The sequence below is a fragment of the Terrapene carolina genome, unplaced genomic scaffold, assembly GCF_002925995.2.
Source record: "Terrapene carolina triunguis isolate 2854851 unplaced genomic scaffold, T_m_triunguis-2.0 Scaffold88, whole genome shotgun sequence".
NCBI lineage: Eukaryota > Metazoa > Chordata > Testudines > Emydidae > Terrapene > Terrapene triunguis.
The window spans coordinates 42547340-42566769 of NW_020664439.1; the positions used below are offsets into that span (position 1 = coordinate 42547340).

The 19430-nt window shown below is 45.3% G+C and overlaps 1 protein-coding gene across 1 annotated transcript in view; it reads right to left on the reverse strand.

Annotated features, from left to right (window-relative positions):
• Positions 1-19430, reverse strand: part of LAMP3 (lysosomal associated membrane protein 3) — a 34532-nt gene that overhangs the window by 3745 nt on the left and 11357 nt on the right. Inside the window, exons 2-5 of the mRNA XM_029911118.1 lie at positions 14939-15786; positions 13776-13898; positions 8613-8670; positions 6349-6513 (exon numbers count right to left, since the gene is read on the reverse strand). Coding sequence (XP_029766978.1) covers positions 6349-6513; positions 8613-8670; positions 13776-13898; positions 14939-15786 — 1194 coding nt within the window. The remainder of the gene's footprint in view (positions 1-6348; positions 6514-8612; positions 8671-13775; positions 13899-14938; positions 15787-19430) is intronic.

Below are 19430 nucleotides of genomic sequence, written 5' to 3' on the forward strand. Positions count from 1 at the left end.
AAAAAAAAAAAAAATGTTAAGTACTGTGACAGACCCAGACCAGTGGGGTACAGGAGTCTGGTAGAGGGCAAATATACTGGTCACTGGATGAGTAGTTTTCTGTTCCCTGAGTGACCAGAGCAGGGGCTGCACTAGAGGAATCAGGAACCTGCTAGAACCAGTTAAGGCAGGCAGGCTAATTAGGACACCTGGAGCCAATTAAGAAGAAGCTGCTAGAATCAATTAAGGCAGGCTAATCAGGGCACCTGGGTTTTAAAAGGAGCTCACTTCAGTTTGTGGTGCGAGTGTGAGGAGCTGGGAGCAAGAGGTGCAAGGAGTGGAGAGGGAGAGCTGCTGGAGGACTGAGGAGCACAAGTGTTATCAGACACCAGGAGGAAGGTCCTGTGGTGAGAATAAGGAAGGTGTTTGGAGGAGGCCATGGGGAAGTAGCCCAGGGAGTTGTAGCTGTCATGCAGCTGTTGCAGGAGGCACTATAGACAGCTGCAGTCCACAGGGCCCTGGGCTGGAACCCGGAGTAGAGGGCGGGCCCGGGTTCCCCCCAAACCTCCCAATTGACCTGGACTGTGGGTTCTTCCAGAGGGGAAGGTCTCTGGGCTGTTCCCCAACCCACATGGTGAATCTCTGTGGCAAGAAAATCCGCCAATAAGCGCAGGACCCACCAAGATAGAGGAGGAACTTTGTCACAGTACATCAGAAGCAGGAAGCCTACTAAACAACCAGTGGGGCCACTGGACGATCGAGATGCTAAAGAGCACTCAAGGACGATAAGGCCATTGCGGAGAAACTAAATGAATTCTTTACATCGGTCTTCACGGCTGAGGATGTGAGGGATATTCCCAAACCTGAGCCCTTCTTTTTAGGTGACAAATCTGAGGAACTGTCCCAGATTGAGGTGTCATTAGAGGAGGTTTTGGAACAAATTGATAAACTAAACAGTAATAAGTCACCAGGACCAGATGGTATTCACCCAGGAATTCTGAAGGAACTCAAATGTGAAATTGCAGAACTACTAACTGTAGGCTGTAATCTATCATTTAACTCAGCTTCTGTACCAAATGACTGGAGGATAGCTAATGTGACGCCAATTTTTAAAAATGGCTCCAGAGGTGATCCCGGCAATTACAGGCTGGTAAACCTGACTTCAGTACTGGGCAAACTGGTTGAAACGATAGTAAAGAACAAAATTGTCAGACACATAGATTAACATAATTTGTTGGCAAAGAGTCAACATGGTTTTTTGTAAAGGGAAATCATGCCTCACCAATCTACTAGAATTATTTGAGGGGGTCAACAAGCATGTGAACATATAGTGTACTTAAATTTTCAGAAAGTGAATATAGTGTACTTAAATTTTCAGAAAGCCTTTGACAAGGTCCCTCACCAAAGGCACTTAAGCAAAGTAAGTAGTCATGGGCTAAGAGGGAAGGTTCTCTCATGGATTGGTAACTGGTTAAAAGATAGTAAACAAACGATAGGAATAAATGGTTAGTTTTCAGAATGGAGAGAGGTAAATAGTGGTGTCCCCCAGGGGTCTGTACTGGAACCAGTCCTATTCAACATATTCATTAATGATCTGGGAAAAAGGATAAACAATGAGGCGGCAACATTTGTAGATGATACAAAACTACTCACGATAGCTAAGTCCCAGGCAGACTGCGAAGAGCTACAAAAGGATCTCTCAAAACTGGGGGACTGGGCAACAAAATGGCAGATGAAATTCAATGTTGATAAATGCAAAGTAATGCACATTGGAAAACATAATCCCAACTATACATATAAAATGATGGGGTCTAAATTAGCTGTTACCACTCAAGAAAGAGATCTTGGTGTCATTGTGGATAGTTCTCAGAAAACATCCATTCAATGTGCAGCGGAAGTCAAAAAAGCGAACAAAATGTTGGGAATCATTAAGAAAGGGATAGATAATAAGACAGAAAATATCATATTGCCTCTATATAAATCCATGGTACACCCACATCTTGAATACTGTGTGCAGATGTGGTCACCCCCCTCTCAAAAAGGATATATTGGAATTGGAAAAGGTTCAGAAAAGGGCAACAAAAATGATTAAGGGCATGGAACAGCTGCCGTATGAGGAGAGATTAACAAAATTTAGACTTTTCAGCTTGGAAAAGAGATGACTAATGGGGGATATGATAGAGGTCTATAAAATCATGACTGGTGTGGAGAAAGTAAATAAGGAAGTGCTATTTACTCCTTCTCATAACACAAGAATTAGGAGTCACCAAATGAAATTAATAGGCAGCAGGTTTAAAACAAACAAAAGAAAGTATTTCTTCACACAACACACAGTCAACCTGTGGAGTTCCTTGACAGAGGATGTTGTGAAGGCCAAGACACTAACCGGGTTCAAAAAAGAACTAGATAAATGCATGGAAGATAGGTCCATAAGTGGCTATTAGCCAGGATGGACAGGGATGGTGTCCCTAGCCTCTGTTTGCCAAAAGCTGGGAATGAGCAACAGGGAATGGATCACTTACTTGATGATTACCTGTTCTGTTCATTCCGTCTGGGGCACCTGGCAATTGGCCACTGTCAGAAGACAGTATACTGGGCTAGATGGACCTTTGGTCTGACCTAGCATGGCCGTTCTTATGTTCTTATGTATGGCCAAAGAAGGGAGTCCATAGCCAAGCACTTCATTAGCATGATAAGGATCACACCTAAATCCATATCTCCTCAAACCTACAAATTCTCCATCCACAGAATCCCATATTTAACTCTGAACACCTGCGAGTGAGGAGGTTGGGGGTGGGGGGTGAGAGTTTTGGATGTAGGACAGAGGATTATGCCTAATACTGATTCTACTTGGAGTCATACATAGCATCCACTGTCATGGAGGCTAGAGCACAATAGCCCATCACAGAAGGACTTGCAGTATCAAGATCTTAGATGATAGATCCATTTACTAATTAAATAATATTTGGGAAATTTATTATATATCTAATGGGACTCCAGAGGCTTTTGTAGGCAAGAAATGTATATCTTTTAAATCTGCCTAAATATTAACTCCAAACATATCTTTTACCTGTAAAGAAGGGAGACAAATCCTGAAGTCCTTAGTCAGTCCCTAAATAGGCAAAACTCCTATTGAAATCAGTGAGCGTTTTGCCTGACTAAGGACTTAGGGATTGGGTTTAATGGGAGGTTGGCCTGAGGAAGAACTGAATAAAGACAGCAAAATTTAGGACATTTACTTGAATAGGACTTAAGCATCTGGCTCATTTAAACTTGCACTACAGTCAGAATAACATTCGAGATGAGAGGATAGTCTGAGTTTCACCATTGCCCAATGCTAGCAGCTGCAGGAAACTGTTCATAGATCCACCTGATCTTAATGCACGAGCCTCACTCAGTGCTCCAGAGAAAGGCCTCTTATGTGATGCTTTGAGTACAGTAGTTTCCTCTGATCAATTAAATCCTTTACATATGATCACAATTCATGAATCATCACAGCTCAGCAGCCAATCCAATTTATACCCAAAATATGCTAGTGTCCAAGTAACTTTCTTCCACTGTGAATTATGCCTAATGCCTTGGGCACAGCAGGAAGGTCAGATGTTGACTATCCTCCAAGAAAGATAAAGTCTCTCCATGTCTGTGACATACAATACTAAATCATAGAGTGTTAGTAAAACTGTCTGATTCCTTTTCCTGCTGTTAATCTGATCTTCAATTCTTTTTAACCTCCTGGTCTGCATTGCTACAGGTTGTGGTGAGCTGTGGCTTGGTTTAATCTTCTCAGCAGAGGGGAATCTTTACACCAGCAGCATGTAACTAACCTGGAGCATATTCTGGAGTATAAAATGTCATCTATAACTCCAGAACTACCACACTGCTTACCCCGCTCCTGATCCAGTTCTTACCTAGCTCAATGGTTTCATCTAGTGCTGGGTGCTGCTTTTTTAAAAAGTAAGTCTTTGGTGAATTCAGGACTGTAGTAAAGCTACACAGCTTCTGTAATCTGCATTCAAACTCTCCACAAGTCTGCAGATGTCTGGATCAGGGATGTTGGTTTGGGGGCAACTTTGGGTTGTGAGCACGGAGAACTATTTCCAGTATATGGAAGTGTGATTCAAAAGTAACTTTTAGGGGTTTCCAAACACACTAGAACAAGCCAAACTCCTCCCTGATGTAACTCCATTGTGGCTTATACAAAACCATAAGTATCTTGAAACCCACTGTCATTGCTGTTGGTGTTTTCTTTCTTCCTTTTTTTTTTTTTTTTTTTTTTTAAAAGATAAGCAAATCTGGTGCAATGGAAGTGAAACTGCACTGTCTCAGAGACGTGCCGTAAGAAGGCCATTTGTGTGCCTGCTTTATAGAGCCAGCTTTCCCTGGGGATTTTTCATTCATCATCTGCAGACAGAACAGTATGTAACTTTCTCATAACTGTTTCTTGGTCATTGGGGGAATTCTTTTAACCAAAGTTACCTGCCTTCTGGCCTTTTGGCTAAGATCCAATATAACATCATTTTGGAGACGTCCTTGATTAGCAGGCTATCTCCTGTTATAGGAAGACAGATTATGTGATCTAATAGACCTTTTATATGTGTTACCACTGGAGATGGGGCCATACCAAAATCCCAAGTCTGAATAAACTCATTCTTTTGGGAAGTTCAGATCTGAATTTGGAGACCAACTGTGATCCACATCAGCTCAGTTTTGTGGTATTGGAAAAAACCTTTGTGAGAATGTGTTTACGTTAAAACAAATGCCAACTAACTCTTGCAAATTCAGCTTAAATTTTAAGAACTTTTAAAAATATGTATGGGGGAAAATGTGAAGAAGATGATGTCATAGGGAACTGCAGGAGGTCTATGGAGAACCCAGTATAGTAAATGTAGTGAAGTCCCAATCACTTCATTGGACAGAGCATGTTGTTAGGATGATGGAAGACACACCAAACAACGCATTTCTTGGAAGGCCATCCTTATGGTGTCCAACCTCATGGCTAATAAGGAGAAATTGGAGGGATAACAGTGAGCAAAGTCTAAGACCTTTTAATGTGAATTATCCTCAACTGGAAAAATATGCCCTTGACAGAAAGAGATGGGGACAAATTGTGAGAGTGGCCAAGGTTCTCCATAGTCTACAGAGCCAGGAAGCAGTAGTAGAGAAAAACACACCGTTTCCCACTATATTACCTTCTATGCATAATGAGAAGTACTAGCCTGCCTGGAGGAGGAAGAGGAGGAGAAGGAGCTGAAATGCTGAACTAGCAAAGGAAGAACAACAATTTAGTTTTAACAAAGTCAAAGGAGAGAATGAGACAGGGAAGGGGAATCAAGGAAATGATCTTTTGAAAGCAAGTAGAACATCAGAGGGCAAAGGAAGAGCTATGCACCTTTTCTTTTAATGTGTGTAAATGGCAGGAGAAATGAGAAATCTGCTTGACTACTTAGGTTGGGGTATGGTGCCATGACCATAGAATATGAGCACCTTATACGAATTAAAAGCACAAGACAATATTGATCATCCTGTCTCTTTCTTCCGAGTGGGTAGCACTAAGCTACTTGACTGGCTTGTGTTTGCGTGCCTGTATGCAAGAGGAACTCGTTCAAGGAAAGCCAACTTGAAGAGATGAGCTTTGCATTTAATGCTGAATATAAGCAGGCTGATGGTCATTCTTGCTGGACCTTTTCTGATAGTGAGTTCCATAGTCTCTAGGTCCAGACCCACTAAAAGTTCCATCTCCTGCATGCCACAGCTGTTCCCTACTGGATGGCAGGTTCATCATTCCAGTGAAGTGTAGCTGTTGTGGGAGATCATGGTTCTAAAGGGACAGATGTTCTCCCAGGTAGCTAGTCCCAGAGACAGCTTTGAGAACAGAGACCTTGAATTGGACTCTGTATACAATGGACTAGAGGACAGGAAGCCAATGCAATGATTGTAAATACACTACCAGTAGCATTGGGAAAGCAAGAGGAGGTGGGGGATAGAACGGTCACTGAGAGACAGGTAGGGTCAGGGATGGTGAGTTTTTAAGGATGAAGGGAAATAGAGCATGTTTATAGGCAGAGGGAAAGGAGCCAAAAGTCATGGAGAGGCTTTCTGCTTCTTGCCCTGGCCTGAAATATGACTGGGAGAGACCGATGACATCAGCAGCTGACAGATGGAAACACTGGGGAAGCAGTTTGCCTTAGAGTGCCATTACTTTACATTGATTTTCCACATATTTAACGGAGCCACCATATTTCCAGCCTGCCAGCCCACAATGAGAAAAGCCTCCTTGCTATATTAATAATACTGAAATGCTGCCCAGTTGCAAATCTTTAGCTCCTGGAGCCACAAAATAAGCCTGGATGAGCTAACTCTCTAACGTACCTTTCCCAAACTGGTCACCAACAATGGCAAAGGCTTGGAGTTGGGTGTTAACAGTGAGCAGCTGGAAGTTGTCTGCCAGGTTCACCATCTGTTTGCTGAGACACTTAAATGAATTCCCCATCGTAGCTGTAAACAGCTGCTTGCTTGTAACACTGTGCCATGAACCTGGAGGCCACAAAGAGAGAGAGACACAAATAGGAATAGACAATAACTCTATGGAAACATTTCTGAGGTTGAGTGGTGGCTGATTCTGAAGAGCCTTTGTTCCCAATGCTTTGGGAGGGCAGTAGGCACTTCTGTGGGTGCATATTGGAACAGTCTTTGTATCACAATGTTTATCAGTCTATCAGCCCCAAATATTTTTTTTAATGGCTGCTTTAATGGGCAGACCTTGGGAAGATGAGAGTTTGGGATGGGTTTGGAAAGCACACAACAATTCACATGCTTCTTCAAACCTTACCTGAAATCCTCGAGTCTGCAAAACTGGGATGAAAAGTTCACAAGAATTAGCCTTTATGCCAGGTCTCCAGTCCTGTCACTTCCAGCCACAGATGCCAATCGATTCTCTCACAGGATTTGGGGACTTTTGGTGCTGATTGCTGAATAAACCGTTTCCCAGCACTACAGCACTTTATAAAAAGGTTTGGCTCCAGTTTGATTCAAGAAGTGAACGATGTGTCAGGCATGATTGGTTCTCATGTTTTACCACCCAGTTGGTCTAGCCCTAGTTTTAATGTGCCGCATGCAACTTTTTGCAAGACATGGGGAAGCTCTGTGAAAATTGGCACTGAGGGTAGCCCTAGATAGGCATCTCCTTTGGGCCTATCTTTCCCGTTCAGTGTTATTAATCAGAAGTAGCTCCATTAAAGTCAATGGAATTCTCATACATGAGAAGAGAATCAGGCACATAAACTCAGATCCGGAAAGGCATGTAGACACCTAACTCCCATTTAAATAAATACCTTTGAGGATCTGGGCCATAGTGTCCAGCACTATCAGGACACCCCTGCTTGAGTGATTACTTTAGTTTCATTCTTCGTCTGTTGGCCAGAGAGTAACAAGCATGAATCAGAAGACTAAGGGTATGTCTACACTACAGGATTAATCCGAATTTAGATAATTCGAATTTGGGAAACAGGTTGTATAAATTCGATTGTGCGCGGCCACACTAAGCACATTAATTCGGTTTTTAACCACATTAATTCGGTGGTGTGCGGCCACACTACCCCATTAATTTAACCACAGTAATTCGGTGGTGTGCGGCCACACTAACCCTAATTCGAATTAACAAAATCGATTTAGGCGCTACTCCGTTCGTCGAGGTGGAGTACAGAAATCGATTTTAAGTGCCCTTTAATTCGAATTAACTGGCTCTGTAGTGTGGACGGGTGAAGGATTAATTCGGATTAACGCAGCTAAATCCGAATTAAAGTCGTAGTGTAGACCAGGCCTAATGAATAACATGTGGGTCAAAACATACGTAAAATTAATAATAGGGAAAATATGTAATGATGGTGCAGGATTCATCACTTTGACCTAAATAGAATTCTCTAGTGTTGTTTTCCATGAGTTAGCACTTCAGATGTCACTCATTTATGTTAAAGCTGTGAGCACCAGGCCAGTGTGAGAAAGAGAAAAACTTGGGTCTGTTGTGAAGATGGGTCAGAGACAAAATTACAGCTCTTGACACCAAGGGTTATTAAAAAAGCGCTTGGGTTAGGATCCAAATTTTAAAATTGATTCTTATATTTACATTGTGCCAAACCAACATGCCTGACATGACCACTCCTACACTTTGGGGTGTTTGGAAGCTCTATCCAGATCTGAATTTCTGTGGCGTGTGCTTGTTTCTGGTTTATAAGTCACAACGTTTCTCTCTGGGTGCAGATACAAAACTTTCCCAAAGCTGAGTGGTATTTGGATTTGGACCCTTCTCCAGTCTATATCAAGGACAGTTGAGAGGTATAGGAATGAGTTGGAGACACAAGTACGAAAAAAGAATTGTGATGAGTTAACTGCAACATAGTCACATCTTTTTGATTTTTAAACCATAAAAGTTTAGGTGGAGGCTAATTTGAAAGAGTGACTAAAATACAGTAACCTATCAGCAAAATCACTGCTTTTAAGTAAGGCAGCCTGAGTCTACCCCCAGATATGTAGAAAACTGAAAATAACTGATAAGAAAAAAATCACAAACAAAATTAAATCAAGAATGGTTTGGAAATGAAATTAACACCGTGAATATAAAATACACAAACACTTACCCACGGAGGGTATTTTTAAGCTGGCCTCAACTGTACTGATGTAATAGACTCTATCTTTCTGCAAAATAACAAATTAATATCGTTAGCTGCCGTTGCGCCTTAATGTTTGTGAAATATAATACACAGTATACTGCGGGGCAGGGAAGACAAACCCAGCAACATGGACTCAGGGAGGATATGAGAAGAAATAGTTATTGTCTCGCTAAACAAAGCAGGTGTTTTGTGGAAGAAACTTAAATTCCATTGCCCTGTGGAGCTTCAAGGTTATTATTAATTTTCCAGATGCTTTACAAAAGCAAAAAGTCACAGGGCCAGGTTATCATCTGGTGTAATTTCAGTTCTATTGTTTTCAATGGCTCTGTGCTGATTTATAGTGATTGAGAGTCTGGCTAACAGTCCCGGCCCTGAAGAGTTTATGATTCAGATTTGACACGACCCATGAGGGTCATTACAAATAAACCGAGGGTGAATGAGAAAAAATGGGCAAAGGTAGCAGTGACGAGATCACACAATTATTCAAGATTGGAACATATCAAAAAAATCCTCCCATCAGATCCTGAGAATCAACTCCCTCAGCCAGCCCATAGGGACTTTATTTTAATATTCTGGTGCCGGAGTCTGGCGCAAGCACCCTGCCATACACACTACAGCTAATGCTCAGTTCAGTTCAAGTGGATCATGTGGGTGTGATTTGCAGGTGTTGTATGTGAGTATAAGCCATATATATGCAGTGTTGTTCAGGGCCGGCTTTAGGAACTGTGGGGCCCGATTCGAATACCCGGCGGCGGTCAGGGTCTTCGGCGGCACTTCGGTGGCGGGGAGTCCTTCACTGGCCCCGGGTCTTCCCCGGCACTGAAGGACCCCCCCGCTGCCAAAATACTGCTGAAGACCCAGAGTGAGTGAAGGACCCCCCAGCCGCCGAAGTGCCGCCAAAGACCCGGACCGCCGCCGGGTGAGCAAAAAAATTTAAAAGGCGCCTAAGGCGTGGGGCCCTCTGAGGCGCGTGCGCGGGGCCCTCTTAGGCGCGGGGTCTGATTCCGGGGAATCGGCCTAAAGCCAGCCCTGGTGTTGTTGTAACTGTGTTGGACCTAGGATATTAGAGACCAGGGCCGGCGCTTCCATTTAGATGACCTAGGGGTTGCCTAGGGCGCCAGGATTTGGGGGGACGGCATTTTGCCGCCCTTGGCGGCAATTTGGCGGCGGGGGGTCCTTCCGCGCTCCTTCAATCGCTCCAGGACCCGCCGCCAAAGTGCCCCAAAGACCAGGAGCGCGGAAGGACCCCCCCCGCCACAGAATTGCCGATGACGACCGGGAGCGCAGAAGGATCCCTGCCTAGGGCGCCAAAAACCCTGGCGCCGCTCCTGTTAGAGACACAAGATAGGCGAGGTAATATCTTTTATTGGACCAACTGATAAGAAAGACAAGCTTTAGCGCTTACACAGAGCTGACCTGAAGAAGACCTGTGTAAGCACCAAAGCTTGTCTCTCCCACCAACAGAAGCTGATCCAGTAAAAGATATTACCTAGCTCACCTTGTGTCCGTACGTTTCCATGTCATTTGTGGTAACCGCATGTTGGGGAGGGTTCCGCAAGTTTTTGTATTACACAAGTTAATAGGCACAAGATGAGACCTTTTATTTTTCTACCCTGTGTTCTGCTGTTATACTTGGAGGGAGAATCTCCACACTGCTCTCTTTAGTTGAATTTATGTATGACTTACACAGAGCTGAATGGTGGCTTTAAATCAGTCTCACAGCAGTTGCACTGCCCCAGCAGCAGCTCCTGGATTCAAGGTGCTTGGGACAGGAAGATGTCTGCAACAATTTGTGCATCTCCACTGTGAGTAGAGATCTCCTCTTTCCAGTTTGGGTTTTGCTTACCTTCCATTCAGTGTAACAACCATTTGAGGTGAAATCATATCGCAAAACAAGAGAGGAAACTGTAACAGGAATGATCCTTTCTGTAACTTCTGTAATTGCACACACCTCCCACAAGGCCAGCTTGATTTCACAGGCTTGCAGCTTTGTGGAGTGGAAAATACTTGAGATTGTGACAGCTGACTGTGGTATTTTCAGCTGACCATCCTGCGTGGGTATTGCACTAAAGCCTGGTGGAGTGTGATTGTCTGATTGCTCTGCCCTGGGACCTTCACGGAAATGAGAGCTGTACCTTATGAGGCTATTCCCAAGGAGCAATATTTTAAATGAAAGAAATGCAAGTTTCAGGTTTAGAATTTGGCCCTCCTCTTGCAGCCCTGCTGCGAGGCTGAATTACCAGTGGCTTCAGCCATAGGCACCGACTCCGTGGGTGCTCCAGGGCTGGAGCATCCACGGGGAAAAATGAGTGGGTGCTCTGCACCCACCAGCAGCCAAGCTCCCCTCACCCTCTGCCCCACTTCCTCCCCCTCCCCTGAGTGGGCCGCATCCCCGATCCTCCACCTACCTCCCAGCGTTTCACGGCTGGACGCCACCAAACAGCTGTTTGGCAGCGTTAGCACACTCTGGGGGCGGGGAAGGAGCGGGAATGTGGCGCACTCAGGGGAAGAGGCGGGGCCGGGGTGGAGATTTGGGGAAGGAGTTGGAATAGGGGCAGGGAGGGGGCGGAGTTGGGGCGGGGACTTTGGAGAAGGGGTTGGAATGGGGGTGGGGCAGGGGTGGGAAGAGGTGGAGCGAGGCCTCATGGAAGGCGTGGAGTGGGGGCGGGGCCGGGGGCTGACGGGGGGGTTGAGCACCCACAGGAAAGCGAGGAAGTTGGCGCCTATGGCTTCAGCTACAGTCCTGTGTATGGAAGGACTGGAGGGTTAGACTGCTGGCTAATTGCCAGCTGGCAACTATTCTCCTCTTGTACTTCTCCTTCGCAAAGTAAGGAGAGTTTTAAGGCTCACAGGTTTCAACAACAATAATAGAAAATGTGTGAAACTCCATAGTCAGAAAAAGAGGAAAGAAGTTCTAATAATTATACCTTGCACTTTCTATAGCACTGAAGATTTCAAGCCCTTTACAAATGTCATTTACACCTCATCACACCTTTGTGGGGGAAATATTAGAATGCCTATTTTACAGATGGTTAAACCAAGAGGGCTAATGATTTGCACAAGATCACACAGCGATCCTAGGAATGTTGACTCCTAGTATCCCACTCTAACCACTATACTCCAGTGAGAAGCAGTTGTCAGTGAAGTTCCTGACCGACAAGTGTCCATATCACAAAAAAGTTGCCATCTCCATTAGCAACCTTGCATTCTGTCCAGACATGGGACCAATTCTACTCTGAGGAATAAAACATCTGTTCTTACCGAGCATATGGTGGGTACATTACAGGCCTTCCTGTTTTCAAACCCTGTGCAAGGACATCTGCCTGTGGGTTCATAGAAGCAGCTACTCATTTATCTGTCATCACATTTCAGCACTGCAGACATGTGACTTGAGGGTCTGATTCTGCTCTTGGCTACACTGATGCAAATCAGGAGTGACTGGAGCTACACAAGTGTAAAACCAGTTTGCCTGTGACCAGAATAGTCCTTGAGAATCTGAAGGTTGACCATACCAGACTGAAACTGTAGCAAACAGAGTTCTGAACAGCTCATATTTCAAAGTCCTGACACTCTTGTGAGAGCTTATCTTTAAGTGAAGGATAGATTGTGCAGTGCTGTGCCATTAATCTCATTGTTCTGGGGGTGAGAGCAAGCACAGCTCTCAAAGTTTCATATCAGTATCTTTAGTGCTGCTGCTCCAGTTGATGCTTATATGTACTTGAATCACAGGACTTGGTTTAAGGGTCCTTGCAGGGTAGGAATGCAGCTCACTGAGTGCAAGGAGAACACATCCAAAACAAACACTTAAAATATTAACTGGTCCTTTGTTTTCAAACATTTCCTCTGTATATTTTTCCTTCACCTCACATTTATTCCTCTTTCATCCACAGTTTTAGAAATCTGTCTCCAGTCAACCAAAGGAGATGGGTTTCAGAGTGGTAGCCGTGTTATTCACTAGAATCTAATATCATCACATTGCCCAAATATTAACAACTTTGGGCAGTATAAACTGGCATTGCTTGCTCCAATGTCTCCAATGGACCTATGCCAATTTACACCAGTTGAGGACCTGGCCCTTTGTCCAAAGGTGAATTGTGAATGTTGGATGATTAACCACTTGCATGTTCCCTAACACAGTTGTCGTTAACAAGGGTCTAGGATGATTTCCCTGACCACTCTGGAGGACAGAGGTATTCTGTCCTGGAAGACTAATGGAACCAAAATCAAGGTTTTGGTTTGACCCATTAAAAAGATACAGTTCAGCTATGAAGCTCAGACCCAAACCCAAATGTTTCCAAAGTTCAGGTGTGTTCAGATTTGGGCCCTTCTTCATGTAACAATCTTGTGGCTTTGTGAGATTAAATCACAGAGGCAGTTGATGATGTTACAGTTTTATTACAGTCTCTTTTCCATTTTAAAGACCTTTTGTCAACTGCCTTGTCCATTGCATTCATAGTACAAACTTCTCTTTATAGCACTGCTGGTGTCACGGTACAATCCCTGTTAGCCATCATAGAATCTATTCCCTCTGCACACCAAAAACCTAGGCATGGGTGTCCCATATAAACCAGAGTTCCTTGTCTCTTTAATTTAGGGCCCAGTGCCAGGTTCCTGACATGCACAGAGATGTATTTATTGAGAATAACATGGTCACTGACATGCCATACTGTATTCTACATACATGTTTGGAATAGAGATGCCCCCAAACTAAACCCTGGACCCAAACACCTCTGAAGTTTGGTGGTGGAGGAAATCTGAATTTGCAAATGTCTCCTCTCTTTATAATGGGCCAAACCGAATATTCAGGTATAAACAGCCCCATATTTTGAGCTGTGTGCAATCCACATCCAGGTTTTGAGTGATACCCTGTTGTAATATCAATATTTCGCCCTTCTCTAGTGTCTTCAACCAGAGGATCTCAGAGCAGTTTACTGACATTAATTTATTGAGCATCAGAACACCCTGTGAAGTCTTGTAGATGGAGAAAATGAGGAACAGGGAGATGAAATGACTTGCCCATGATTATGCAACGAGTCATTGAGTGAGCTGGGAATAGAACCGAGGAACTGAATCCCAATTCCCTAGCTCTGACCTCTGCCTTGCTGTAAAAAATAAGAGTGCAACAATTACCTTTACAAAGGTAAAGCTTATAAAGCCGCCATTAAAAGTTAAGTTCAGATTTGATTGCAGATTTCCACAGCTTCCAGATGTTTGTGTGATATTGGGATCAATATTGAAGTATCCCTTCTTCTGCTGTGGAGACAAAAAAAATTTCCAGTGTATCTCAGTTAGAGACAAAACAAAAAAAGAAACACACAGACACTTAAGAGCTTTCTGAAATTGAATTGATGGGTCTGGATCAATAGCCTTGTGGTTGACTACCATCCAAGAGACCGTAGGCTGCATTATCCAGTCTGATCTCATCATGGTTCCAGGGACTTAGCACTGCAGATTGCGCTGTTTGTCTCTAACATCATTTCTGCAGACCTGGACTTTAGTCTGACTTGGGCCCTTCAAGGCCGAGAACACTTCAATCTAACCCTCTGTGGGCCTCTCACACATAATAAAACAATGCATCACAATCTGGTGAGGAGAAACCCCGGAGCAGAACAGGTCTGCAGGTTAGAAAGAAGGTCCTTTAGTGGTGTGAGGCACTATGCTTAGCTTTGGACCTTAGTGAGTATCATATGTTTTCATCTGCACTTAGCAGTCATCACATTTAAACAACATTTAGAATCAAAATAAAAACATCCATATTTACAATAGTAAGGATTAAAAACACAAAACAAGTAACCATTTGCTTTGGAAAGGATATAAATTCCAATGCTTCATGGTATAATCCAAACCTCTAACTAATGGAAGTTAGGACAACCTTTTTCCTATGGGCAGGTTATTCTGTAACCAACTAGTATGGGGTTTCTTACATGTTCTTCTAAGGCATATGGCACTGACCGCTGCCTGGACCATTGGTCGGATCCTCCTGGCAGTTCCTACGATTCTAAAATATCAAAGAGCCCAAATCAAAGACTTCCATCTTTGAAACGCTGATTGATAATTTCTCATCTCTTTTATGACTCTCCAGTTTAAGCATCTTTTTAAAATAAATCAGATTGTAACTCACTTACAATTCTGGGAAACAGGTACACTTCTTACACTGATGTCTAATTTTGCGGCATATGGTAATTGAGGGGAATTGCTTTGAAGGAGGCAGGATAAACTCAAACTAATGAAGAAAGATTGGTACAAGCATCAGATCACGTATCTCTTTAATGCTAATGAATATTGCATCTCACCGTCTTAGAGTTTTGAACAATCAGCTCCAATCCCATTGATGCTTTAATGCAGTTCACACTTCCATTGGAAACATTGTAGGCTCCAGTAGTGGGTGATGATGGATCAGGTGCGAGGGTGGGCCCCACGGTGGCTGTCGTAGCAGGTCTCGTTGTTTGATTCCCTGGAGGAAGGGTTGTCATGTTGGTTCTGGCTGTAGTTTTTGCTGCTGTATGAGTCGTTTGTTTAGTTGGCTGTGTGGTGGTCTTTACAGCTGTCTTCTTGGTTGTTGCTGTAGTTGTTACTGCAAGGGTTGTAGTTTGATTGGTTGGTGATGTAGGCGTTGCAGTTGTTTTCTTAGCTGCAGTTGTAGTTGCTACCCTTGAATGGGTTGTTTGGTTCGTTGGCAGTGTGGTTTTCTCAGTTCTCTGGATGGTTGTCTTGTTAGATGTTTGTGCTGTAGTTGTTACTCTTACATGGGTTGTCGTTTCATTGGTCGGCAGTGGGGGCTTTGCAGTTGTTTTCTTACCTGCTATTGTAGTTGTTAACATTAGATGGGTCGTCTTGCTGGTCAGCTGGGTGTTGTTTTCTCTTGCTTGCGTTGTCATGTTAGGGGCCAATGCTGTTGTTACCGGATGATGGTTTGTTGTTTGGGTGGCAGTGAGTGCAGATGTTCTTTGGCTTAATGAGGTGGTTATAATATTACTTGTCCTGCTGGAGAAAAGCGTGGTGACTGCATGGCTGGAAGAAGTTATCTGATATGGGGAAACTGACTGAGCAGAAGTAGTTCTCTGTAGGAACGAAGTAGATTGTGGGGTTGATTTGAGCTCCATCTCATAATTCCCCACATCACCATGGCAGGATAAAAATGCTGCAAAGGAGTAAACAGGTCATTAGACTAGTAACCTTCATTGCTTCTAACCTGTTGATATCTACAGTATCCCTCTGGTTTTGTAATAAGGAGTCTGGTATATTTTGATTCCTCCTGTCCAGGGCCGTCTCTAACTTTTTTGCTGCCCCAAGCAGCAAAAAAAAGCGCCGCCCCCCGAGCCCCCCCCCCCCCCCCCCCCGCCCCCCCCCCCCCCCCCCCCCCCCCCCCCCCGCGGAATGCCGTGCCGCACCGCCCCCCGCCACCCGAAGATTGGCCGCCCCTTACCAGGTGCCGCCCCAAGCATGTGCTTGGTTGCCTGGTGCCTGGAGCCGGCCCTGCTCCTGTCACTCCATTTATAATGCAAGAAACAGAGCTGACATTCTGTAGAACAACTCCTGTTAAAGAATCTTTTTATAACAATACCCTAGTCTGTTATATTGTTGCTAACTGGAGAGTTATGCAGCTTGGCACATTGGGACGTTTCATTTGAAGCGTGGCGCAATGGGGAGCAAAGAAACACCGTTAAAATAGTCACAGGACAAACTCTCAGCACCACGGGTTTGCTGGGTGCTGAAGATCTGGGATTCTGATCCTCGTTGCAGCCTTTTTCTATTAGGGAGGCGATGGGTTTAGCTGAATCAGTAACACGAGGGGGGAAAAGAAAAGAATAAAGGTATTTTTTCAAGCAGGTCAGGTCTTTTTATCAAGGAAGAGGGAAGGAATCTGTAGAAGGTACAGATTTTCATAGGTGCTCAATCATCTCATAACATTTCTAAAGCTGCGGTTATTTGTGTAGCCCTATTAGTGTGGAGAGGGTGAGGGAAGGGCATTTGCTCCATTGCACCAGCTGGTCCCTTTGGACCCAGTGGGATGGCAGTGGTGACTGGAAAGCCCAGATTTAGTTGGTGCTGTGATAAATAAAGTGATGGTGTAGCTCCACCACTACCACCAAGCCAAGGTCAGAGAGAAGGTGTAACCTTGGGAGTTTAATACAAGCCTGGAGTGGCAAGTATTAATTTTTAAAATCCTTGCAAGCCCCCACTTCCTGCACTCATGGTGCCAGCTCCCTTTGATGGACAACCAGCCAGCCAGTTAGCTGTATAATCCCACCACTGCCACCATGTCAAGGCTGAATCCCCACTCTGGCACCTCGAGTGCAGAAAGTGGGGGCCCGCAAGGATTTAAAAAATTAATACTTGCCACTCCAGGCTTGTATTAAACTCCCAAGGTTACACCTTCTCTCTGACCTTGGCTTGTTAAACGCTGCCACCACCCAAATGCAACAAAACCCCTTTGAACCCAGGAAGGAGCCCTTGGGAATTCCTCCTTGTGGGGTACCCTCAAACCTTTTCACCCCCCCTCAGGGGACGAGCTGAGAAAGAAAACAAAGGGAGCTACCCCACCACTTTATTTATCACAGGTGTGCTTGGTTGTTGCTGTTGCTGGCTGCTCTGGGGGAAGGATCCCGAGGGTGTGGGACTTCCATGGTCCTCCCTCTGCAAGCTGCCTCTGTCTGGAAGGTGAATGGGGAGGCCACTGAGGCTAATGCCCCAGGCAGCTACGTCTTGTCCAGCTTCAACACCGAAATAACCCTCCCTCTGACTGCACAGCCCCCTAGTTGTCACCTACCACCCCACGCTAGGATCCATATGGGGTATCATCAAACAACTACAACCCATAGTCGATGGGGACCCATCCTGAAAAAAATCTTTCCTGAACCTCCTTTTCTGGCCTTCAAACAACCCCCCAACCTCTCCAAGCTCATCCTCAGAAGTAAGCTCCCCACAGACAAGGACCCATCAACTCAAAGTGGCACCAGACCCTGCCAGAACACCAGATGCAAAACCTGCAGATATATCTCCACTGCTACAGTGATCAACACCCTCCCACAGCACACCTTTCAAGAACCATGGAGCTTATACATGCCTAGCATAACATGCAGTGTACCTCATCCAGTGCACTCAATGTCCCACTAACAACTTCGTGGGTGAAACCAGACCATCACTACATGCTCAAATGAACTCACACAGGAAAATGAGACAAGACAAAAACACCATATCACCTGTGGGTGAACACTTTTCACAACGTGATCACTCTATAGCTGACCTATCAGTCCTCATCCTCAAAGGAAACCTGCACGACACTTTCAAATGACGAGCCTGGGAGCGTAAATTCATCACTCTGCTAGACACTAAAAATCATGGACTGAATAGAGACACTGGATTTATGGCTTATTACAACAATCTGTAACCCACTAACAGCACCTCCCCCCCCCAGCTGATTTCTCGAGCCCCATCCTTATTTTCCTCCCTATGACTGGAGGGGTGTTAATGGGCCACCTTGAATGGTCCCATGAAATGTGTGTTTACTCCTTATGCTAACCAATCTATAGTTAGCAGTACTGTAAGTAGCATAACTCCTTATGCTAAACCTTGTGTTTAGCAGTGACACTTTGAGTTAGGCCATGTATACACTAGAGAGCTTACGGCGGCACAGCTGTACTGATGCAGCTGCACCACTGTAAGATCACTCGTGTAGCCGCTCTATGCTGACAGGAGAGAGCTCTCCTGGTGACATAATAAAGCCACCTCCACGAGCGGCAGTAGCTCTGTCAGTGGGAGAAGCGCTCAAGCCGACATAGTGTTGTGCACACTACCACTTATACTGGCATAATTTATGTCACTCGGGGGTGGAATAGTCACCCTCTGGAGAGACATACATTTTGCCGATATAAGTGGTAGCATAGGCGCCAACTCCGTGGGTGCTCCAGGGCTGGAGCACCCACGGGGGAAAATTAGTGGGTGCTCTGCACCCACCGGCAGCCAAGCTCCCCTGCCCACCCCTGCCCTACTTCCTCCGCCTCCTCCCCTGAGTGCGCCGCACCCCCCCCCCAGCCTACCTCCCAGTGCTTCCCACCCGGCCACCGCCCAACAGTTGTTTGGCTGCTCCAGGAGGCGGGGGAGGTGCGGGAACGTGGTGCGCTCAGGGGAGGAGGCGGGGCCGGGGCGGGGATTTGGGGAAGGAGTCAGAACAGGGGCAGGGAGGGGGCAGAGTTGGGGCGGGGACTTTGGGGAAGGGGTTGGAATGGGGGCAGGGCAGAGGTGGGAGGGGTGGAGTCAGGGCGGGGCTGGGGGCAGAGAGGGGTAGAGCACCCACCGGCGGGAGCAGAAATTGGTGCCTATGAGTGGTAGTGTAGACATGGCTTTAGTTTCCCAGACCTGAAGAAGAGCCCTCTGTGGCTCGAAAGCTTGTCTCTCTCACCACAAGAAGTTGGTGCAATAAAAGCTATTACCTCATGCTCACTATTGTCTCACCAGTACCATAGGCAGCCTACAGTGTACACTGGGAAGAAGGATTTTATTATCCCTAGATGGGGCAGGTGTAAGTATCCTTTTTATTCAGCTGGCCAAGGACCACAGAAAAGGTTAATTTCATCAACGTAGCACTCCACCTCTGATCAGGGCTCACTTTAGGAGGAGTATGGCAGGATCAGACGGGATACTTAAATGGTCAGCCATGTAGCAGCCAGTGTTGGGGTCCAGCAGACAGACTATAGAAGCTTTCCCTGGCAGACTGCCTCTCTATTCCCAACCCCTCGCCATCCTCCTCTTCCCCCACTTTTTTTAAACTGCTTAACAGACTCG